This window comes from Amblyraja radiata, chromosome 31 (assembly GCF_010909765.2).
Source record: "Amblyraja radiata isolate CabotCenter1 chromosome 31, sAmbRad1.1.pri, whole genome shotgun sequence".
NCBI classification, from domain to species: Eukaryota; Metazoa; Chordata; class Chondrichthyes; order Rajiformes; family Rajidae; genus Amblyraja; species Amblyraja radiata.
The window spans coordinates 2,564,708-2,590,795 of NC_045986.1; the positions used below are offsets into that span (position 1 = coordinate 2,564,708).

Sequence of the window (26,088 nt, forward strand, 5' to 3'; positions counted from 1 at the left end):
GAATCAAATTGGCAGGGGTGCTGAGGAAGAGGATTTCTTGGAATGTATGCGGGATAGTTATCTAAACCAACATGTAGAGGAACCAACGAGAGAGCAGGCTATTCTAGACTGGGTATTGAGTAATGAGGAAGGGTTAGTTAGCAGTCTTGTTGTGCGTGCCCCCTTGGGCAAGAGTGACCATAATATGGTTGAGTTCTTCATTAGGATGGAGAGTGACATTGTTAATTCAGAAACAACGGTTCTGAACTTAAAGAAAGGTAACTTTGAGGTATGAGACGTGAATTGGCCAAGATTGACTGGCAATTAGTTTTAAAAGGGTTGACGGTGGATATGCAATGGAAGGTATTTAAAGACTGCATGGATGAACTACAAAAATTGTTCATCCCAGTTTGGCAAAAGAATAAATCAGGGAAAGTAGTGCATCCGTGGATAACAAGGGAAATCAGGGATGGTATCAAAGCAAAAGATGATGCGTACAAATTAGCCAGAAAAAGCAGCATACCAGAGGACTGGGAGAAATTCAGAGACCAGCAGAGGAGGACAAAGGGCTTAATTAGGAAAGGGAAAATAGATTATGAAAGAAAACTCGCAGGGAACATAAAAACTGACTGCAAAAGTTTTTATAGATATGTGAAGAGAAAGAGATTAGTTAAAACAAATGTAGGTCCCTTGCAGTCAGAAACAGGTGAGTTGATCATGGGGAACAAGGATATGGCGGACCAATTGAATAACTACTTTGGTTCCGTCTTCACTAAGGAAGACATAAATAATCTGCCGGAAATAGCAGGGGACCGCGGGTCAAAGGAGATAGAGGAACTGAGTGAAATCCAGGTTAGTCGGGAAGTGGTGTTGGGTAAATTGAATGGATTAAAGGCCGATAAATCACCAGGGCCAGATAGGATGCATCCCAGAGTACTTAAGGAAGCAGCTCCAGAAATAGTGGATGCATTAGTGATAATTTTTCAAAACTCTTTAGATTCTGGAATAGTTCCTGAGGATTGGAGGGTAGCAAACGTAACCCCACTTTTTAAGAAGGGAGGGAGAGAGAAAACGGGGAATTACAGACCAGTTAGTCTAACATCGGTAGTGGGGAAACTGCTAGAGTCAGTTGTTAAAGATGGGATAGCAGCACATTTGGAAAGTGGTGAAATCATTGGACAAAGTCAGCATGGATTTACGAAAGGTAAATCATGTCTGACGAATCTTATAGAATTTTTCGAGGATGTAACTAGTAGAGTGGATAGGGGAGAACCAGTGGATGTGTTGTATCTGGACTTTCAGAAGGCTTTCGACAAGGTCCCACATAAGAGATTAGTATACAAACTTAAAGCACACGGTATTGGGGGTTCAGTATTGATGTGGATAGAGAACTGGCTGGCAAACAGGAAGCAAAGAGTAGGAGTAAACGGGTCCTTTTCACAATGGCAGGCAGTGACTAGTGGGGTACCGCAAGGCTCAGTGCTGGGACCCCAGCTATTTACAATTTATATTAATGATCTGGATGAGGGAATTGAAGGCAACATCTCCGAGTTTGCGGATGACACTAAGCTGGGGGTCAGTGTTAGCTGTGAGGAGGATGCTAGGAGACTGCAAGGTGACTTGGATAGGCTGGGTGAGTGGGCAAATGTTTGGCAGATGCAGTATAATGTGGATAAATGTGAGGTTATCCACTTTGGTGGCAAAAACAGGAAAGCAGACTATTATCTAAATGGTGGCCGATTAGGAAAAGGGGAGATGCAGCGAGACCTGGGTGTCATGGTACACCAGTCATTGAAAGTAGGCATGCAGGTGCAGCAGGCAGTGAAGAAAGCGAATGGTATGTTAGCTTTCATAGCAAAAAGATTTGAGTATAGGAGCAGGGAGGTTCTACTGCAGTTGTACAGAGTCTTGGTGAGACCACACCTGGAGTATTGCGTAAAGTTTTGGTCTCCAAATCTGAGGAAGGACATTATAGCCATAGAGGGAGTGCAGAGAAGGTTCACCAGACTGATTCCTGGGATGTCAGGACTTTCATATGAAGAAAGACTGGATAGACTTGGCTTATACTCACTAGAATTTAGGAGTTTGAGAGGGGATCTTATAGAAACGTACAAAATTCTTATGGGGTTGGACAGGCTAGATGCAGGAAGATTGTTCCCGATGTTGGGGAAGTCCAGGACAAGGGGTCACAGCTTAAGGATAAGGGGGAAATCCTTTAGGACCGAGATGAGAAGAAACTTTTTCACACAGAGAGTGGTGAATCTCTGGAACCCTCTGCCACAGAGGGTAGTTGAGGCCAGTTCATTGGCTATATTTAAGAGGGAGTTAGATGTGGCCCTTGTGGCTAAAGGGATCAGGGGGTATGGAGAGAAGGCAGGTACGGGATACTGAGTTGGATGATCAGCCATGATCATATTGAATGGCGGTGCAGGCTCGAAGGGCCGAATGGCCTACTCCTGCACCTATTTTCTATGTATCTATGTAAAACGAACCTGCCTCCACCACCTTCACTGGAAGCTCATTCCACACAGCCACCACTCTCTGAGTAAAGAAGTTCCCCCTCAAGTTACCCCTAAACTTCTGTCCCTTAATTCTCAAGTCATGTCCCCTTGTTTGAATCTTCCCTACTCTCAGTGGGAAAAGCATATCCACGTCAACTCTGTCTATCCCTCTCATCATTTTAAAGACCTCTAACAAGTCCCCCCTTAACCTTCTGCGCTCCAAAGAATAAAGCCCTAACTTGTTCAACCTCTCTCTGTAACTTAGTTGCTGAAACCCAGGCAACATTCTAGTAAATCTCCTCTGAACTCTCTCTATTTTGTTGACATCCTTCCTATAATTAAGCGACCAAAATTGTACCCCATACTCCAGAATTGCCCTCACCAATGCCTTGTACAATTTTAACATTACATCCCAACTCCTATACTCATTTGCTCTGATTTATAAAGGCCAGCACACCAAACGCTTTCTTTCCCACCCTATCTACATGAGATTCCACTTTCAGGGAACTGTGCACAGTTATTCCCAGATCCCTCTGTTCACCTGCATTCTTCAATTCCCTACCATTTACCACGTACGTCCTATTTTGATTTGTCCTGCCAAGATGTAGCACCTCACACTTATCAGCATTAAATTCCATCTGCCATCTTTCAGTCCACTCTTCCAACTGGCATAAATCTCTCTGTAGACTTTGAAAATCTACTTCATTATCCACAACCCCACCTATCTTAGTATCATCTGCATACTTACTAATCCAATTTACCACACCATCATCCAGATCATTGATGTACATGACAAACAACAGTGGACCCAACATAGATCCCTGTGGCACCCACTAGTCACTGGCCTCCAACCTGACAAACAACCATCCACCATTACTCTCTGGCATCTCCCATTCAGCCACTGTTGAATCCATCTTGCTACTCCACCATTAATACACAACCATTGAACCTTCTTAACCAACCTTCCATGAGGAACCTTGTCAAAGGCCTTACTGAAGTCCATATATACAACATCCACTGCTTTACCCTCATCAATTTTCCGAGTAACCTCTTCAAAAAATTCAAGAAAATTAGTCAAACGTGACCTTCCAGGCACAAATCCATGTTGACTGTTCCTAATCAGACCCTGTTTATCCAGATGCTTATATATATTATCTCTAAGTATCCTTTCCATTAATTTGCCCACCACTGACGTCAAACTAACAGGTCTATAATTGCTATATAGATATATAATATGCTATATTGCTATAATCTTAGACCCCTTTTTAAACAATGGAACAACATGCGCAGTACGGTAATCCTCCGGCACTATTCCCGTTTCTAATGACATTTGAAATATTTCTGTCATAGCCCCTGCTATTTCTACTTCCCTCAATGTCCTAGGGAATATCCTGTCCGGACCTGGAGACTTATCCACTTTTATATTTCTCAAAAGTGTCAGTACTTCCTCTTCTTTGAATCTCATAGTTTCCATAGCTACTCTACTTGTTTCCCTTACCTCACATAATTCAATATCCTTCTCCTTGGTGAATACCGAAGAAAAGAAATTGTTCAATATCTCCCCCATCTCTTTTGGCTCTGCAGATAGCTGTCCACTCTGACTCTCTAATGGACCAATTTTATCCCTCGTTATCCTTTTGCTATTAATATAGCTGTAGAAACCCTTTGGGTTTACTTTCACCTTACTTGCCAAAGCAACCTCATATCTTCTTTTAGCTTTTCTAATTTCTTTCTTAAGATTCTTTTTACATTCTTTATACTCCTCAAGCACCTCATTTACTCCATGCTGCCTATAATTATTGTAGATATCCCTCTTTTTCCGAACCAAGTGTCCAATTTCCCTTGAAAACCATGGCTCTTTCCGATTTTTACTATTTCCTTTCAACCGAACAGGGACACAAAGATTCTGTACTCTTAAAATTTCACCTTTAAATGTACTCCATTTCTCTTCCACATCTTTCCCATAAAACAAAATGTCCCAATTTACTCCTTTTAAATCCTTTCGCATCTCCTCAAAGTTAGCCTTTCTCCAATCAAAAATCTCAACCCTAGGTCCAGTTCTGACCCTCTCCATAATTATATTGAAACTAATGGTATTGTGATCACTGGTCCCGAACTGTTCCCCAACGCATACCTCTGCCACCTGACCCGTCTCATTTCCTAACAGGAGGTCCAGCACCGCCCCTTCTCTAGATACATGCATTTTGATGGATAAGGGCTGATTAGGGAGTCAGCATGGTTTTGTACATGGGAGGTTGTGTCACAAAATTGATTACGTTTTTTCAAGATGTGACCAAAAAGGTTGAAGAGGGCAGACCTGCAGATGTTGTGTGTATGGACTTAAGCAAACCTTTCGACAAGGCTCCACATGGTAGGCTGCTCTGGAAGGTTAGATCACATGGGATCCAAGGAGAGATAGCTGAATGGATAGAAAATTGGCTTCATGGAAGGAAGCAGAGGGTGATGGAGGAAGGTTGTTTCTCGGCCTGAATGTCTGTAACTAGCGGTGTGCCTCGGTACTGGGCCAGTTACTGTTTGTTATCTATATCAATGATTTGGATGAGAACGTACATGGCAAGATTAGCAAATTTGCAGATGATGCAAAAGTGGGTGGTATTGCAGATAGTGAAGATGGTTGTGAAATATTGCAGCAGGATCTTGATTAATTGGCAAAGTGGGCTGAAGAATTGTTGATGGAATTTAATACAGAAAAATGTGAGATGTTGCATGTTGGTAAGTCAAACATGGGCAAGATCTACGCAGTGAATGGTAAGGCTCTCGGAGTGTTGTAGAGCAGAGGGATCTAGGAGTGCAGGGATCCTTGAGGGTGGTGTCGCAGGAAGAGAGGGTGGTCATAAAAGCTTTTGGCCAATTGGGCTTCATCAGTCAGAGTATTGAGTTTAGAAGTTGATAGGTCATGTTGCAGTCGTATAAGACGTTGGTGAGGCCGCATTTAGAATATTGTGTTCAGTCCTGGGCACCATGTTATTAATAAGATGTTAAGCTAGGAAGGGTACAGAGAAGATTTACCAGGATGTTCAGTTCAATTTAGTTTATTGTCACGTGTACCGAGGTACAGTGAAAAGCTTTTGTTGCGTGCTAACCAGTCAGCAGAAAAACAATACATGATTATAATCGAGCCATTTACGGTGTATAGATACATTATAAGGGGATAACGTAATCTAAAATAAGAACTGAAAATGCTGGAACTATTCAGTGCATTGTGGTAACAGAGAAAATGCTTCACATTTTGTTGTGACCATCAGAATTTTCAGTTGAAGCAACATTAACTGAAACATTGCTTATCTATCACATCACGGTGCTATCCATTCCTGCTGAGCTCTTTCAACATTTTATCTAGTTCCTTCTGCAGTTTACAGTTATTCTGTAGTTTCAATCTGCTAACAATCTAGTTCTCTACATTCAAAGACCTTCAACCATTTGATACCTAGACTCCCTTTAAAAAAAAAATCATATTTTCTTTCCCCGTCTTTTTCTTTCCATTTGAGGTGACATTTATCTCATTTAACTTCCCATCAGAAAGTCATTAAAAAGACTCAATACTTTCTTTGATGCTGCTGTTTAGCTTTGATCCATTGTTTCCTTGTATTCTTAAGTGACAAGGCACTCCTTATGTTTAAGAAAGAACTGCAGATGCTGGAAAAATCGAAGGTAGACAAAAAAGCTGGAGAAACTCAGCGGGTGAGTTTCTGAAGAAGGGTCTCGACCCGAAACGTCACCTATTCCTTCGCTCCATAGATGCTGCCTCACCTCTCCAGCTTGTTTGTCTACCTAGGACACTCCTTAAGTGACTTTCTAAAATGCCATTGTTTCTCTGAACATATATTCTGTGCACCTATTTTTAAATTTGGCCATTCAGCCCATCAAGTCTACTCTGCCATTCAATCATGGCTGATCTATCTCTCCCTCCTAACCCTATTCTCCTGCCTTCTCCCCATAACCTCTAACACCTGTACTAATCAAGTACTGTGTCTATCTCTGCCTTAACTGCACGATTTAGCATGGCAGTAACAATGCAACTTTTGTTTAAATCACACTTCCACATCTTTTTTCTGCTCCAGCTCATCTAATGCTGTGCCACTGATAAGCAATGGTTTAAACAACTTTTTGTACTCGATTATATTTCTTAATATAAAATGCCATTTGCGTCTCATCTGCCAGACTGCGATTTTTTAAAATTTTGATCCTCTCCTGGGATTACCCGGTTCTCTTGTACAACCTGGTGACATCCGCTTGCTTACTCGACTGCAAGATGCTGGTTTTGTGGAGGTTGTTAACACTTACTGTGAACAGCAGGGTCGTCAGCGTAGATGCCTCGAATTATGCCAGTTCTTCCAAGTGCCCATTTAGAACGAGGATCACTGATATGTGCCATCTGTGTTGATTTCTTAGTCCAGTTTGATGTTTCATCTTATTTCTATAATTTTTCACACCAGCCTTATGTTCCAGGATAATCCACAATAAATGTTTATTCTTCTTCAAAGTATCTTCCAATTCCTCTACTGTGATTGGTCCTTTTCCTAACCATTGTTGACTTTAATTCTGAAATCATACACAAAGAAGTCAGCAGTGAATGATGCATTAATGCACTCATTCGGAAATATTCTTCAAGTCCTGAATATAAACAGAATTTTGCACTTCTTAATATAATAGAACATACAGTGCATCCAGAAAGTATTCAGACCCATTCACCTTTTTCACATTTTGTTACATTACAGCCTTATTCTAAAATGGATTAAAATCATTTTTTTAAACCATCAATCTACACACAATAATAAAAAGCGAAAACAGGTGTTTAGAATTTTTTGCAAAGTAATTAAAAAGAAATAACTGAAATATCACATTTACGTAAGTATTTGGACCCTTTACTCAGTACTTTGTTGAGGCACCTTTGACAGCGATTACAGCCTCAAGTCTTGGGTATGACGCTACAAGCTTGGCACACCTGTATTTGGGTAATTTCTCCCATTCTTCTCTGCAGATCCTCTCAAGCTCTGTCAGGTTGGATGGGGAGCGCCGATGCACAGCTATTTTCAGGTCCCTCATAGAAACATAGAAAATAGGTGCAGGAGGAGGCCATTCGGCCCTTTCGAGCCAGGACCACCATTCATTGTGACCATGGCTGATCGTCCCCAATCAATAACCCGTGCCTGCCTTCTCCCCATATCCCTTGATTCCACCAGCCCCTAGAGCTCTATCTAACTCTCTCTTAAACCCATCCAGTGATTTGGCCTCCACTATCCACTGTGGCAGGGAATTCCACAAATTCACAACTCTCTGGGTGAAAATGTTTTTTTCTCACCTCAGTCTTAAATGGCCTCCCCTTTATTCTAAGACTGTGACCCCTGGTTCTGGACTCGCCCAACATTGGGAACATTTTTCCTGTATCTAGCTTGTCCAGTGCTTTTATAATTTTATATGTTTCTATAAAATATCCCCTCATCCTTCTAAACTCCAGTGAATACAAGCCTAGTCTTTTCAATCTTTCCTCATATGACAGTCCCGCCATCCCAGGGATCAATCTTGTGAACCTATGCTGCACTGCCTCAATCACAAGGATGTCCTTCCTCAAATTAGGAGACCTAATACTCCAGATGTGGTCTTACCAGAGCCCTATACAACTGCAGAAGAACCTCTCTACTCTTATACTGAAATCCTCTTGTTATGAAGGCCAACATTCCATTAGCTTTCTTCACTGCCTGCTGTACCTGCACGCCAACTTTTAGTGACCGGTGTACAAGAACACCCAGGTTTTGCTGTACCTCCCCATTACCTAACCTAACCCCATTGAGATAATAATCTGCCACCTTGTTTTTGCCACCAAAGTGGATAACCTCACATGTATCTATATTATACTGCATCTTCCATGCATCTGCCCACTCACTCAACCTGTCCAGGTCACCCTGCAACCTCCTAACATCCTCTTCACAGTTCCCACTGCCACCCAACTTTGTGTCATCCGCAAACTTGCTGGTGTTGCTCCTAATTCCCTCTTCCAAATCATTAATATATATGGTAAACAGTTGCGGCCCCAACACCGAGCCCTGCGCCAGTGCCTGCCATTCTGAAAAGGACCCATTCACTCCTACTCTTTGCTTCCTGTCTGCCAACCAATTTTCTATCCACGTCAACACCCTACCCCCAACACCATGTGCTCTAATTTTAGTCACCAGTCTCCCGTGCGGGACCTTATCAAAGACTTTCTGAAAGTCTAGATACACTACATCCACTGGCTCCCCTTCATCCATTTTACTTGTCACATCCTCAAAAAATTCCAGAAGATTAGTCAAGCATGATTTCCCTTTCATAAATCCATGTTGACTTGGACTAATCCTTTTACTGCTATCCAAATGCCCCATTATTACCTCTTTCCCACCACCGAAGTCAGGCTAACTGGTCTGTAATTCCCCGTTTTCTCTCTCGCTCCTTTCTTGAAAAGTGGGAGATGTTCCCTCCAGAGATGTTCGATCGGAGATCTCCAGAGATGTTCGATCGGGTTCAAGTCCGGGCTCTGACTGGACCATTCAAGGACATTCACAGACTTGTCACAAAGCTACTCCTGCATTGTCTTGGCTGGGTGCTTAAGGTCATTGTCCTGTTGAAAGGTGACCCTCCGCCCCAGTCTGAGGTCTCGAATGCTCTGGAGCAGGTTTTCATTGAGGATCTCTCTGTACTTTGTTTGATCCTGACCAGTCTCCCAGTTCCTGCCACGGAAAAACATCCCCACAGCATGATTTTGCCACCGGGGCCAAGAAAAGAGCGTTCACGTCGCGGCCCTGTTTCAACCAATCTTTCCACCACCACGCACAAGAAGCACAAGAAGCGCAAGACAGACACCATTGTGCAGATGCCGAGAAGTGTGTTCAGCTCTGGCTGAACAACTTCTAATCTTGTGTGTGCACTCGATAAGAAGAGAGAGATTTTGCCACCACCATGCTTCACCGTAGGTATGGTATTGGCCAGGTGATGAGTGGTGCCTGGTTTCCTCCAGACGTGACGCTTGGCATTCAGGCCAAAGAGTTCAGTCTTGGTTTCATCAGATCAGAGAATCTTGTTTAGGTGCCTTTTGGCAAACTCCAAGCGGGCTGTCATGTGTGCCTTTTACCGAGGGGTGGCTTCCGTCTGGCCACTCTACCATAAAGGCTTGATTGGTAGAGTGCTGCAGATATAGTTGTCCTTCTGGAAGTTTCTCCTATCTCCATGACGGAACTTTGGAGCTCTGTCAGAGTGATCATCGGGTTCTTGAGTGCTCTTCAGGACCTGCAATGCTGCAGAAATTGTTTTATACCCTTCCCCAGATCTGTGTCTTGAACCTGAGCTCAATTTTGAATGTCATAGCAAAGGGTCTGAATACTTATGTAAATGTGATATTTCAGTTATTTCTTTTTAATTACTTTACAAACATTTCTAAACACCTGTTTTTGCTTTTTTATTATGGGGGTATTGTATGTAGATTGATGAGAAAAAAAGGGAATTTAATCCATTTTAGAATAAGGCTGTAACGTAACAAAATGTGGAAAAAGTGAAGGGGTGTGAATACTTTCTGAATGCACTGTAGAAAAGTACAGCGCAAGAACAGGCCCTTTGGCCCACAATGTCAGCCTCAATTATATTTTTGAGATATAAAATATTCAATACATCATATTCGCTGCAATTTCTTCCATCCAAGACCGCAAGAAATTGCAGAGAATTGTGGACGCAGCCCAGAACATCACACAAACCAACTTCCCTTCCATTTACTCCATTTACATCACACGCTGCCTCGGCAAGGTCAGCAGCATAATCAAGGACGGATCGCACCCTGAGCACTCCTTCTTCTCTGGGCAAATAGTATAGAAGTGTGAAAACGTACACCTCCAGATTCGTGGACAGTTTCTTCCCAGCTGTGATCAGGCAACTGAACCATCCTACCACAACTAGAGAGCTGTCCTGAACTACTATCTACCTTATTTCTGATCCTCGGACTATCTTTGATCGGACCTTACTGACATTTACCTTGCACTAAACGTTATTCGCTTATCATGTATCATGTATCCACCTCCAGTTTAAATTACATTTGGAATATTTTGGAGGATCAAGAAACCAAGAACCAAGAACTGTGAATGGCTCGATAATAATCATGTATTGTCCTTCCGCCTACTGGTTATCACGCAACAAAAGCTTTCCACTGTACCTCGGTACATGTGACAATAAACTGAACTGAGTTGATGTGTAACATTCCTATATAATGGTGTGGAACCTATTGTCTTATCTTTTGTTGTCTGCCTGAAATTGCTTCCTATACAATAGGTTTCAGTAATTTGTTCTCATTATTACCAATGTGAAACTAAATTGGTCAGAACTTTAATTTAGCTTAGTTTATAGATTAGTTTAGTTTAGTTTACTTTAATTTAGTTTAGTTTATAGATATACAGTGTGGAAACAGGCTCTGTGGCCCACCAAGTCTGCGCCCACCATGAATCATCTCATGCACGAGTTCTATCCCACACGTTAGGGACAATTTACAGAAACCAATTAACTTACAAACAACCTTTGGGATTTGGGAGAAAACTGAAGCACCCAGAGAAAATCCACACGGTCACAGGGAGAACGTACAAACTCTGTACAGAAAGCACCTGTGGTCAGGATCGAACCCTGGTCTCTGGCACTGTAAGGCTGTAACTACTGTACCACCCACACATTTTTCACATGGAACAGAACTTCTGATTTTTTTAGTTTCTGAAACAGATCCAGCAAAGTTTATTATTTCAAGAAAATTGAATACTTTCATGCTGCATTGTCTTTCAGATCAGACGTAAACATTTCTCCCTTTTAGCTTATTTGAGTGCATAAAATCTCATGACAATATGCACAAATGTCTTTTTTTTGCAGTCTTTTTTTTCACTGCCTTGTATAATTTATGTATAATTCATATTTTAACATGTTGTCTGAGTCTATGTACCTGCAATGCTACTGCAAGTAAGATTGTCATTGTACCTGGACCCCACCGTACTCCTGCATATGACAATATACTCAATTTGACTCGTTTTGAAGAAAAGGAGTAAGTTCTCCTCATGCCTTTGTCGATATTCCTGCCTGATGAAACAGCACCAAATGAAAGCTGGTGTCCATTGACTGCAGTTTGTATAATGTGCCAAGAAAATAACACGGTGGCACAGCAGAAGAGTTGCTGCCTCACAGCACCAGAGACCCGGGTTCGATCCTGATTATGGGTGCTGTCTGTGTGGAGTTTGTACTTTCTCCCTGTGACCTTGTGGGTTTTCTCCAGGAGCTCCGGTTTCCACCCACACTCCAAAGACTTTAGACTTTAGAGATACAGTGGAAACAGGCCCTTCGGCCTACCGAGCCTGCGCAGATCACGATCACCCCATACACTAGCACTATCCTAATTTGCAGAAGCCAATTAACATACAAACCTGTACGTCTTTGGAATGTGGGAGGAAACCGGAGCACCCGGAGAAAACCCATGCGGTCACAGGGAGAACGTATAAACTCTGCCGTCAGCAAGACGCACAGGTTTGTAGGCCAATTAGCTTGGCAAAATTGTAAATTTTCCCTAGTGTGTGTAGAGGAGAATATTAGTGTCAGCACGGACTCGATGGACCGAAGGGCCTTTTTCCGCACTGTATAACTAAACTGAATTCCATTTGTCCACGTTATTCAAGCATTCGCACTTCAAAATTAGCTAATACTCTGATGCAACTTAGTGCATCCTGAAACCACAGTAAGATTTAGTCATAGAGTGGTACAGTGTGGAAACAGGCCCTACAGTTCAGCTTGTCCATGTGACCAAGATGCCCCATCTACACCAATCTCACGCCCATATCTGTTCATATTCCTTTAAACCTTTCCTATCCACATACGTTTCCATTCAGATATTTAGACCGAGTTATCTTTATCATATCAGCCATTCTTTCAACAGTTTCAACCCTTGCTTCAAGTGTGTCCTCTTTCGACAGAACTTCATTGTCCATGGAAACTTATCGGGGGGTTGTACTCTTCAAAGGTTTGGCCTGGCGCATAACTGCGGTGTGTGATGCAGGCAAGATCTGGAGCCTGTTTGTATTGAAGCTGTGGTGTGGGACCACCTTATGGAGACAAGCTCAAATCACCTAAACCATAACTGCAACTGGTGAGGACTGAAGTTTTCAGACACCCAAGTGTAGTTCACTGCTCAGCAACCTTAAAATTTAAATTTAAAAGTCCTTTAATGTCCGGGAGCCTGTTCGATGCAAGATTTCCATTTCTTAGATCCTCAACCACTTAACTGGCTGTACAGCATAAGTCTTCTGGCTACACATCAGTCAAACTCCCACAAGTAACATAACTGCGCTCTTAATGACAATTTAATCGAGCTCCATTGTTTACCCCAGTTTCAATTGCAATCAACTTCTTCCAAAAGCAAAACTACAGGGAGAAATTAAAAAGACCTACTGAGTAGTTCCAGACCTGACCCAATGCACTGAAAGGGGTGGGGGGGGGGGGGGAGGTCATGACTGGTGGTTTTCAAAAGCTTCCCCTGCCAACTTAGCCCCATTAGCTCAGAGGGCACCATCTGCAATACCATGCCTGATGCTTGGCAGATGGATGGCCAGTTAATATGTCTGGAATTTCCAGCAGCTTATTTTAATTAACAATAAATTGGGAGCATTCCAACCTTGTGAAGTGTGCTGCCATGGAGTGAAACCTCAACATGTTACATTCATCTGGTGTGTGGCCTTTCCTTTTGCCCCACCTGTTAAAAATCTTCTCCAGCTTCATCAATGTATTTTTCCTCCTTTCATACAGCACAGGATGGGGCTATTTTGTTTTATTGCACCTGTCCTCGTATGGTGAAAGAGTTGTTCAGTTAGTCAGAGAGTCATATAGTGTGGAAATAGGCCCTTCAGCCCAACTTGCCCACGCCGACCAACATGCCCCATCTGCACGTTCCAAATGCCTGCTTTTGGCCTATATCCCTCTAAACCTGTCCTATCCATGTACCTGTCTAAGATTAGATTAGATATAATTTATTGCCACACAGCCAGGCTGGTGGAAATTTGGGTTGTCTGCAGCGATACAATAATAAAGAACACACAACCACAATAAAACTGTAACACAAACATCCACCACAGCATTCATCACTGTGGTGGAAGGCACAACATTTGGCCAGTCCTCCTCCATTTCCCCCCCGTGGTCAGGACCAGAGTCCAGAGTCAGTCCAGGATCGGCTCTTCCTCACCGGAGACCGCGGCTTTAAGTTGTTGTAGGCCGCAGACCGGCGGTCAAGATTTAAGTCCCCGCCGCAGCCAGAAGCACCGTAGACTGCAGGGCCGGCGGTCGAAGCTCCCCTCCAGGGGTGATGGTAAGTCCATGCCGGACCCGCGGTAGAAGTCGGCCGCGGGCCGGCAGTGATGGCTTCTTCTTCCCCCGGGTCCCCAACGTGAGATCCCGGGCTGTAGACGCCGCACCAGCTGGAGCTCTGCAGACCGCGGCTTCAGGCTACCGGCTGCCCCGGGCCAGCGAAACGGAGCGCTCCCCTCCAGCGAGCCCCAGCGAGGGTCGCCCGCTCCACGCCGAGAGTCCACGCTGCGCCCGCCGCTGAAGCCCCGGGCGCGTCTCCGGGAAAGGCCGCGTCGATCCTTGATGTTAGGCCACGGGGGAGGCGACCTGGAAAAACTCGCCTCTCCGTGGAGGAGGCGACCGAAGCGGTTCCCCCTTACCCCCCCCCCACACCACCCCCCACACAAAACACACGAAGAAACATTAAATACAGACTTTAAAACATACTAAAAAAAAATTAAAAAGTTGAAAAACTGACTAAATGTTTCTTAATAGTCCTGCTCCCTAGTCCTTTACAATTGTGTATTCAATTTGTTAGTACAAAGTGAGTATTGCATTCCTTTGAAAAACTCCTTCAGAGAGTACAGTCCAGATCATAAAAAATATTGCTTTCTTACTTCCGCTCAGACATTTGCCTGAAATCCTTGTCCTCTGGTTCCTGACCTGCCATGTGTAACCTTTGCTGGACACAGCCAGTGGCACCCCTGCCCCTGAGAATATTGTGGGAGGTCTGAGTTTTAAGCTTGGGGAATGAGACTGGGACTCCAGCACAGTAATGGAGGAGGGGGGTGTGGGGAGCTCTGAGCTGCTTCCTGAGGTAGCCATTCCTGTTGACCCCTTCTATGGTGGGGATGTCTGTATCTGACGGACGGGGCAATGTCTACAACTTTCTGCACCCATCTTCGTTCTTGAGCCTTCAAATTTCCAAACCAGGCCACGCAGCAACCACTCAATATGCTCTCCATGGTACACTTAGAAGTTCAAGAGATTATTTGGGGACCTGCTAAACCCATACCAATTAGAAATATAGAAAAATAGGTGCAGGAGTAGGCCATACAGGCCTTCAAGCCAGCACCGACATTCAATATGATCATGGCTGATCATCTAAAATTTGTACCCTGTTCCTGCTTTTTCCCCTTATCCCTTGATTCCTTTAGCCCTAAGAGTTTTCTCTCTTGAAAACATCCAGTGAATTGGCCTCCACAGCCTTCTGTGGCAGAGAATTCCACAGATTCACAACTCTGGGTGAAGAAGTTTTTCATCATCTCAGTCCTAAATGGCCTACCCTTTATTCTTAAACTGTGAACCATGGTTCTGGACTCCCCCAACATCGGGAACATTTTTCCTGCATCCAGCCTGTTCAATCCTTTAAGAATTGTATATGTTTCCAATATCTTCCATTGGAGGGAAAGATCAAAGGGCACAAACCTGGAGTGAAATGGCCCAAAGCTGTTGAAAAGAAAGAGTGGGAGACGGTCAACAGTGACCTTATACATATCTTGGAGCAACAAGCGAGCACAGCAGTGGAAAAGCTTGAAAGGATGGGCAACACAATCTACAGCTATGGAGAAGAACGGTTTGGGGTGAGTAAAGGGAGAGGTGGAAAGAAATTACCAACACCAATCAAGTCCAGGAGGCAGCAGGAGATCGAGAGGCTAATCAGAGAGAGGAGACAGTTGAAAAACCAATGGAAAAAAGCAACTGAGGCAGAGAGAGAAGGTCTCATGCTACTCCAAGAGGACATCAAGAGCCGATTGGCAACCTTGCGAAAAGCAGAAAACTTGAGGAAACTTCGCAAGAAGAAAGAACACACAAGAACACGGTTCTACAAAGACCCTTTCAAGTTCATCAAAGACCTCTTCGCAAAGGAAAAAAATGGAACTTTGAAAACATCAAAACGGGAATTGGAGGAACACCTGGAAAAGGCCCACCAAGACACGAAAAGGCATGAGCAGTTAGTCATCCCACATGACATCCCGCCTATTCAACCACCTGAATTCAACCTGGACACCAGCCCTCCAAGATGGAAAGAGGTAGAGAACACTGTCCGGCGAGCAAGAGCAGCATCAGCTCCGGGGCCAAACGGAGTACCATACAAGCTCTACAAGAACGCACCGGATGTGTTACGCTTTCTATGGAAGCTCATGAGGGTGGTGTGGAAGAAGCAAACAATACCTAAGGCGTGGCGAAGGGCCGGCGGCGTGCTAATACCTAAAGAAAAGGATGCGTCAGACATCAGCCAATTCCGGCCAATATGTCTCCTCAACGTCGAGGGAAAAATCTTTTTCAGCATTGTATCACAAAGGCTGTCCACCTATCTGGTAACAACAAGTACATTGATACATCTGTACAGAAAGCAGGAATTCCAGGATTTTCGGGCTGCTTGGAGCATACAAGCATGATCTGGCACCAGATCCAAGCAGCTAAGAAGGAGAAGAGAGACCTACATGTGATCTTCCTCGATCTGGCCAATGCATTTGGTTCAGTTCCCCATGAACTCCTTTGGGAATCTTTTGCCTTTTTCCATGTACCAGAGCTCATCACCACACTGGTCAAGAGCTATTTCCAAGACCTGCAGCTGTGCTTCACAACAGCTGACTTCAGTACAACATGGCAGCGCTTGGAAGTAGGCATCATGGCAGGCTGCACAGTCTCACCCTTGGCCTTTACAATGGCCATGGAAGTCATCATCAGGGCCTCAAAATGGGTGGTGGGCGGTGAACGAACCAGGGCTGGGCTCCGTCTGCCACCCATCAGGGCATACATGGACGACATGACCACACTAACCACTACTGCAGCATGCACCAAGCGGCTACTTGGAAAGCTGCAGGAGAACATCAAGTGGGCCCGAATGAAGATCAAACCAAGTAAATCTCGAAGCATCTCCATAGTCAAGGGGGTGCTTAGAGACACAAGGTTCTGTATCGGTGACGACCCAATACCAACAGTGTCTGAACAGCCAGTTAAAAGCCTGGGCAGATGGTACAATGCAAGTCTCAAGGACAAAGAGCAGGTGGAACAACTAAGGCAAGAAATTGTCAATGGCCTGGAGAACATCAATCAGACCCTACTGCCTGGGAAACTGAAGCTCTGGTGCCTACAGTTTGGACTCCTTCCTCGGACAATGTGGCCACTGACCGTTTATGAAGCCCCAATAACAACTGTGGAGAAGATGGAGCGAACCATAACTTCATACGCGAAGAAATGGCTCGGGGTCCCACGATGTCTAACTAACATCGGCCTATATGGCAAAGGGGTCCTGGAACTACCTCTCACTAGTCTAACAGAGGAATACAAGTGTTCTAAAGTAAGACTTCAGATGACACTGAGGGACTCTAGAGACAAGACCATCAGTGCTGTTGCGCCGCCCCTAGTAACTGGCCGGAAGTGGACACCATCTGATGCAGTACAGCAAGCTTCATCAGCCCTGAGACACAAAGACATCGTGGGGCAAGTCCAGCAGGGAAGAGGAGGCTTTGGCCTTACGACAAGTAAACCAACTTGGCGAAAGGCCACAACATCAGAGCGGAGGACATTGGTGGTCGAGGAGGTGCGGCGACAAGAGGAGGCCGCAAGAAGTGCAAAGGCGGTCTCTCTTGCCAAACAGGGGCAATGGATGCAGTGGGAAGGTGTGGAGCGGAGGAAGATCAGCTGGAAAGAACTATGGGAAATGGAAGCAAGCAAGATCAGCTTCATCATCAGAGCGACTTATGACGTGCTTCCATCACCAAAGAACCTCCATCAGTGGTACGGCGAGGATCCAACCTGTGCCCTCTGCCCAACTCCAGCAACCCTCAAACACATCATGGTAGACTGCAAGACCAGCCTCACGCAAGGGAGATACACGTGGCGGCATAATCAGGTACTAAAAAGCCTGGCATCAGCCCTCGAGAATAGGCGGTGTGCGACCAACTCCTTGCCTCCGAGAGCAAGCAACCCCCCCTCCCTAAGGGCAACAACCTTTGTCCGAGAAGGACAGAAAACATCTAAACATCCTTCCACCAGATCAGAAGAAGGAAACCTATGCAGGGCCCGCGACTGGAGGATGCTGGCGGACATCGGCCGACAACTAGTTTTTCCACCTGAAATTGCTTCCACCAACCTCAGGCCAGACTTGGTGTTCTGGTCCCCTTCACAGAAGACTGCTTACATCATAGAGCTCACAGTTCCATGGGAGAACTCTGTTGAGGAGGCCTATGAGCGTAAGAAGCTGCGTTACGCAGAGCTTGCAGCAGAGGCAACGCAGCGTGGCTGGAACACCAAAGTCTATCCAGTTGAAGTGGGATGCAGAGGATTTGTTGCGTCATCTACCATCAGACTGCTGAAGGAGCTTGGAATCCACGGTCAGGCTCTGCGGAAGACCATAAGATCACTCTCAGAGGCGGCTGAAAGAAGCAGCCGGTGGATTTGGCTCAAGCGGAAAGACCCATGCTGGGCCCCAAGTACGTCAGGGTGAATCTTTGGGACGGTTTGACACGGGACACGCGCTGAGGGCTGATCATCCTGCAGCGGGCCACCCTTGTGGAGGGTGTATAGTGTTAAAAGGCCGAAACACCCAGTGATGCAAGGGTACACTACTGATGATGTGTCCTGTGCCCAACTGTCCTGAAGGTTACCCAGGCCAAGATATACGTATCCACTCCCCCCCCCCCCCCCCCCGCCCCCCCACCGATGTTGAGCGTCTACCACTCTCAACAATCAACGAATGTCGTGAAATGCTCCCCACCTATTGGCACAAGGGACTTCTTAACATCTTGTCCTGTGTATTTGATTCTATAAGATCCCCTCTCATTCCAGTGAATACACGCTGCACTCCCTCAATAGCAAGAATGTCCTTCCTCAAATTAGGAGACCCAAACTGCACGTAATACTCCAGGAGCGGTCTCACCAGGGCCCTGTACAACTGCAGTAGGACCTCCTTGCTCCTAAACTCAAATCCTCTCGCAATGAAGGCCAACATGCCATTAGCTTTCTTCACTGCCCGCTGTACCTGCATGCTTACTTTCAGTGACTGATGTACAAGGACACCCAGGTCTTGTTGCACCGCCCCTTTTCCTAATCTGACACAATTCAGATAATAATCTGCCTTCCTGTTCTTGCCACTAAAGTAGATAACTTAACATTTATCCACATTATACTGCATCTGCCATGCATCTAACCACTCACCCAACCTGTCCAAGTCACCGTGCAGCCTCATAGCATCTTCATCGCAGCTCATACTGCCACCCAGCTGTTGTGTCATCCGCTAACTTGGAGATATCACATTTAATTCCCTCATCTAAATTGAAACAGTATTGCTGTGGGTTCCAGCACTCACATTTTGCTCACTCTGGTAATTTTGCAAACAAAAAGGAGTTAAATCTATCGCTGAAGATCAATAAGCATCTTCCTTTTGCATTTGTTTTATTGGTGTTAATATTAATTTCAATATCCCTCCTGACGGATCTACTGCTATACGTCACAAAAGGAACGGGTGGTAATTCAAGATTTTCATCCCATTATTTCCCACAAAGCAGATAATAAATGGCTCATAACCTTAACCCAATTGGAAGATATCTCAGATGAACTCTAGATGCAGGAAACATGTTCCCGATGTTAGGGGAGTCCAGAACCAGGGGCCACAGTTTAAGAATAAGGAGTAGGCCATTTAGAACGGAGACGAGGAAACACTTTTTCTCACAGAGAGTGGTGAGTCTGTGGAATTCTCTGCCTCAGAGGGCGGTGGAGGCAGGTTCTCTGGATGCTTTCAAGAGAGAGCTAGATAGGGCTCTTAAAAATAGCGGAGTCAGGGGATATGGGGAGAAGGCAGGAACGGGGTACTGATTAGGGATGATCAGGCATGATCACATTGAATGGTGGTGCTGGCTCGAAGGGCCGAATGGTCTACTCCTGCACCTATTATCTATTGTCTATTGAACTCGTAATCGGAGAGTTCATGTAAAGGGGAGGTCAGATTCCTCAGCCATGGGGACCAGTACAAACTGATTACGTTAGAACTGAGCAGGGTCAGGGCCAATAGTAGATGATGTTCTCTCGTGCTGTCTTGGACAATTCCAACTAAAATTGCAGCACAGAATAAATTGGATAAAATTCCATAAGAGTGGTAGAAGTGGCATATTCCACTTGCTTTCCAAAATGTATTTCCCATTGATTCCATTAAAACGGCATTCCTGAAGTGGAATAAAACACATAAAGATATCACATTGTGCCACCAAACTGGTCAAACTGGTGGTCCTGATGCTGTAACGATATAACCCCATTCTTCTAATCTACCACATGCAGTCCCTGCACGTTTTTTATTACCTGCACTTTCAATGTAACTGTAACTCTATACTCTGCAGATGTACACATAGATACATAGAAAATAGGTGCAGGAGTAGGCCATTCGGCCCTTCGAGCCTGCACCGCCATTCAATATGATCATGGCTGATCACAAGTGCAGGAGTAACTTAGCGGGTCAGGCATCATCTCTGGAGAAAAGGAATAGATGACATTTCAAAATATCACCATTTCCTTCTCTCCAGAGATGCTGCCTGACAGGTTGAGTTACTCCAGCATTGTGTGTCTATCTTCAGTATAAACCAGCATCTAAAATGATCCTTCTTACACACTCTACCCTGCACTGTTTCCTTTTGTATGTTCAGCACTACTTGTATCTGGTTTGACTGTACACTCAAGCATGATACAATTGGCTGGATAGCACACAAAGCTTTTTCCTCTCGGTACAGGTGAGAATAGTAAATCAATGTCAAACCCAAGACCAAGTACACTGAAGAGAGACACAAAAAGCTGGAGTAACTCAGTGACACAGGTAGCATCTCTGGAGAGAAGGAATCGGTGACGTTTCGGGTCGAGACCTTCTTCGCTGATCCGCACAAGTCAACTGAAGCAGTCAGCTTTAGGTTGAGCTTGTAAACTGTCTTCCTTTATCTGGGCAGCACGATGGTGCAGCAGTAGAGTTGCTGCCTTATAGCGCCAGAGACATGGGTTCGATCCGGACTATGGGTACTGTCTGCATGGAGTTTGTGCATTCTTGCTATGACTGTGTGGGTTTTCACCGGGTGCTCTGGTTTCCTCCCACGCTCCAGAGATGTACAGGTTTGTAGATTGATTGGCTTCAATAAAATCTTAAATCGTCCAGGGTGCGTGTGGGATAGCGTTAGTGTGCGGGGACCACTGTCGGCGCGGCCAACATTAGACAGTGCTGTGTGACAAGAAACTATTCACAGTTGCGGCACTTCAGCAAAGGTCCACGAGTTTGTGAAACGCACAATCTTCTTTCACTGTCCTTGCTTTGATTACTGAAGTTAATCTAACCTGAGACAATGTTTTCACCTGCAGGGTCTGTGATTAACGTGTCTGGCCGAATGATATTTACCAGTAATAAATCTATGGAGATTGAAGTTGTTGTGGATGTTGACCATGTCTTGAAAAGTCCGCAAGAATCAGCTCATTCTGTCACGGCTTTCTTCACATATGTCTCCCTGGGCAAGGATGGAACGGCACTTCCTATCCCCACACTGAAGGTGAGAGCATGCATCCATTTGCATTGTCACGTTTAAGCACAATTTTGGAATTTAGCTTCTCCGCACTAAGCCAAGAGCAAATGCTGTATTGTTAGTGCCACTGAATGGAGCATAACTGTGTTCACTCCACTCAGCAATGTTTAGTTCTCATTTGAAGTTGGGGAGTGGGCTAGATCATTGCATTTGCTGGAACCAGGGGAGTTCGTGGAGAGTATTCTTCATTAATAACGGAAGACTAAGGTTATGTCTGAAAAATTGTTTAGTCAGTTTAAGGGCCTGCAAACCAAATACAACATTTCCAGTGATAAACTTTCAGTGCCTGATATTGGTCCGTTTTATCATTTAAATTCAGCCTATTACCTTGACTAACAGATTGTGTGTTGTGACAGTAAAGAAAGGGAAGACACCATACTTGAAGGTTTGTCCCATCCCAGTTATTCCATCGGGCAGAAGATGCAGAGTCTTGAAAGTGCGCACCAGCAGACTCACGAACAGCTTCTTCCCCTCTGTTATCAGACTATATTTATTTATATATAGTTTTATCTGATCTGATTGGATAGCATACTATAACATCATTGTGCCTTTATGGATGGATTTTTATGCCCCACAATTTTCTAACATTTTCCTTTTTTCAATAAATTTCATACATATCCCTGATGTATAATACCATTTCAAAGTTACACAAGGCAGCACAGTGGCGCAGCGGTAGAGTTGCTGCCTTACAGTGCCAGAGACCCGGGTTCTATCCTGTTTGGTATGTTCTCCCTGTGATTGGCACCGGTTTCCTCTCACATTCCAGAGACGTGCAGGTTTGGAGGTTAATTGACCTCTGTAAATTATCCCGAGTGCGTAGGATAGAACTAGTATACGGGTGATAATTGGTCGGTGTGGCCTCAGTGGGCCAAAGGGCCTATTTCCACGTTGTATCTCTAAACTAAACTGAACTAAACTAAAATGACAACATTACTAAAAATACATTATTTTCATCTTGATCATGTTTATTTTACTCTGGAAGATAGGTTTAATTTGGCATCATGTTCAGCATGGGCATTGTGTGCCAAGGGGTTTGTTCCTGTGCTGTACTCATCTATTTCTGAATGTGCTTAGCCCCAAATGTTCTCTGAATCTCTGAATTTGATACATTTGCCTAAAACGTCCTTAAACACTGTACATGTTTTACAATCATATCCTCATCCAAAAGCTGTTTAAATTCATCCTGTCGCTGACCTGCTGAGTTGTTCCAGCACTTTGTGTTTTTTGCACAAAATTCCAGCCTCTGCAATTTGTTATGTTTAAATTCACCCTGCGCTGTTTCCAGATATTGTTACTTGGATAGACGGTATTCTCAATTAAAAATCATTACTGTTTTACATCTTGGCAGTTCCACAGATGACATGTCAGAGGAGTGCTGGCTGTACAGTGACAGCTCTGGTCTCCTGAGTGCCATTCAAAACAGAGTATCTGGCATGATGATGGCACTGAGGCCTGGTGGTGTGAGACTAGGCAGCTTAACTCTACCAGCCATAAACAAGGAGATGCAGTGAGTTTAACAGGAATGGTTAGGAAGGAACTGCAGATGCTGGTTTAAATCGACTGAAGAAGGGTCTCGACCCGAAACGTCACCCATTCCTTCTCTCCAGAGATGCTACCTGTCCCGCTGAGTTACTCCAGCATTTGTGTCTAACAGCAATGATTGTTAACGGGAAGCAGAACGACGGAAAAAGGGTTACAAAAGCATTCACCTCCACCTGTCATCACATTGGCTCGGTTTCATATCAAATGTTGCGGAGTGCTGGGCATGTTCCACAGCCTCACCACTTACTACACATGACAGACAAAGAAACTTCATGTACGAATAGCTGCACAAACATGGAAGTGCAGGTGCTGGTTTACGAAGAAAAGAAACAAAACGACGGAGTAACTCAGCGGGTCAGGCATCATCTCTTTAGAACATGGATGGAACGTTTCTGGTTGGGTCTCTTCAAGAACTGCCCACATTAAGCCATTTGGTTTACTCCTAACTGTGATATTTCCTTTCCTCTATAAATCCCTCCCCTGCCTTCCTACTGAAAACAAATATATTTCTGTCCTTCCCAGTTTTCAGTATTTTGAGATGTGAAATCCTGGACAGGTGCATGGAAATGAAAGGTTTAGAGGGATATGGGCCAAATGCGGGCAAATGGGACTCGCTTAAATGGGGCATCTTGGTCAGTATGGACGAGTTGGGCCGAAGGGCCTGTTTCCGTGCGGTGTGACTCTATAGGGCCTGTCCCACTTTCCCGAGTTATTCACGAATTCTCCTGAGTTATTCACGAATTCTCCAGAGTTTTCAAACTCGCAGAATGTTCGCAACAAGTCCGTAGGAGTCCGTAGATATATCGTAGCAGCTCGTTATGCCAGCCGTAGGTACTCGGGGCATCAGGTAAGTCGGGAGTAAAAAGTCCACGAGTGAAAAAATAGCCCCGAGTACATACGGCTGGCATAACGAGCCGCTACGATATATCCACGGACTCCTACGGACTCGTTACGAACATTCTGCGAGTTTGAAAACTCGGGAGAATTTGTGAATAACTCGGGAAAGTGGGACAGGCCCTTAAGAGATGGAGATGCTGCCTCTTCATCGAAGTACTTTCAGCATTTTCTGCTTCAGTTTCTCAACCATGCCTGCCTGTAGGATGGAATGTGCTGCCCGCTGCCTTTCACATCACGGACTTTGTCCTCCCTGCCTTCCCTCTGTCCTGTAATCTGATGCCTCTCCAGTATTAATCACCGCAGAGGAGGACAATTGATGCAGCCTGATTGTATTCCAAATGTCAATTTTATTTCATCCTTGGTCCAGATCTAGGCTGCTGAACTCACTGTCCTCCAGGCAGTCACCTTGGTCTTCATAAATTATGTGGTATTTGTAGCTTGGATAAAAATAACGAAATGGTCATAATTGATAGCTGAACGGATAAAAATCACATTCGCATTGATGTGTCTAGATAAGAAGATAACCTTGTTCAATAAATAAAAATAGCAACATGGCCTTTCTGTTGTGTATATAAATAGCGCTTCTGCCTCTGCATCTTATATAAATAGCACCATCACCAGTTTGTTTGCGCTGCCTTCAGGTGACATTGGGATATTTCTATGGCTATTTTTAAATACATTTCTACTCTGAGCAATTGGAGAAGAGTAAAAACTAAACACAGACAGTGCTAGTGCGGAGAGTCCCCAGGATATGTCCAGCAAACTAGAATACAAAAACAGGAATGTAATGCTGAGGCTTTTTAATGCGTTGATCAGTCCACGTTTGGAGTATTGTGAGCAGTTTTGGGCCCCATTTCTGAGGAATGATGTGCTGCCGTTGGCAGAGAAGGTTTAGGAGAATGAATCCAGGACTGATTGGGTTAACATATGATGAGCGTTTGACGGCACTGGGCCTGTACTCGTTGGAGTTTAGAAGTATGAGGCGGGGACCTCATTGAAACTTACCGGATAGTGAAAGGCCTGAATAGAGTGGATATGGAGAGGATGTTTCCACTCGTGGGATAGTCTGGGGCCAGAGGCCATAGCCTCAGAATAAAAGGACGTACCTTTAGAAAGCAGATGAGAAGGAATTTCTTTAGTCAGCGGGTGGTGAATCTGTGGAAGTCATTGCAACAGACATCTGTGGAGATCGTGAATGGATAGTTTTAAGGAGAAAATTGACAGATTATCAGGGGTGATAGGGCGAGGGCAGGAAAATGGAGTTGAGAAGGAAAGATAGATCAGCGGTGATTGAATGGCGAAGTAGACGATGGGCCGAATGGCCTAATTCTGCTCCTAAAACTTGGGATCTATGAACATGTCGACTTATTGTTGAACACATCTAGATATTGGGCATCTTTCTTTTACATTACCCTGAACATCCTCTGCTACTTCTGAGCTGAACTTTCATCCATTTGAAAAATATATTTGACAGATGTTAGAAATTGTGCAAATGTTATCTTTTCCCACAACTGGAATCTCTGCCCAGTTATTGAAATAGTACTGAAACTCCGTGGAGACCATCAGCATCTGAGGCAAAACGATAATTAACTCGCTTTCTCCATGTTTGCCAAAGGTGGACCAAAGGAAACTCTATTTTAGAGATGTAACCCATGCTCTTTTAAGATTCTAAAAAGTATAATTCATGGTGGCGTGCCTGGTAGAGTTGCTGCCTCACAGCGCCAGAGTCTTGGGTTCGATCCTGACCTTGGGTGCTATCTGTGTGGAGTTTGCACGTTCTCCCCGTGACCTGCGTGGGTTTTCTCCGAGATCTTTGGTTTCCTTTGTAGGTTAATTGGCTTGGTAAATGTAAAAATTGTCCCTAGTGGGGGTAGGATAGTGTTAATGTGCGGGGATCGCTGGTCGGCGCTGACCCAGAGGGCCGAAGGGCCTGTTTCTACTCTGTATCTCTAAACTAAACTAAACTGAACTGGCCTCCGTAATTCCCACTAGTGTGTAGGGAGGATGAGAAAGTGGGATAACATAGACCTAACGCGATCGATGAACACGGTGGGCCGAAGGGCCTCTTTCCATGCTGTATCTCAGCATAAACAAATATAAATGCATTATTTTGGTGAAATAGCACAAATAATGCCCTCCATTCACAAGTCCATCACTCTCTGCCTGTACACTGTACAGTCTCCTGAACAATACTCAGAGTCAGGGTGAGTTTCTTGACACAGGCCAGCAGCCCATATCTACAGAACGACATAATCAGCAGAGATGGA

The 26,088-nt window shown here is 44.6% G+C and overlaps 1 protein-coding gene across 1 annotated transcript in view; it reads left to right on the forward strand.

Annotated features, from left to right (window-relative positions):
- acot7 (acyl-CoA thioesterase 7) overlaps positions 1 to 26,088 on the forward strand; it is a 228,135-nt gene that overhangs the window by 166,362 nt on the left and 35,685 nt on the right. The window contains exon 7 of the mRNA XM_033048577.1: positions 21,165 to 21,349. Coding sequence (XP_032904468.1) covers positions 21,165 to 21,349 — 185 coding nt within the window. The remainder of the gene's footprint in view (positions 1 to 21,164; positions 21,350 to 26,088) is intronic.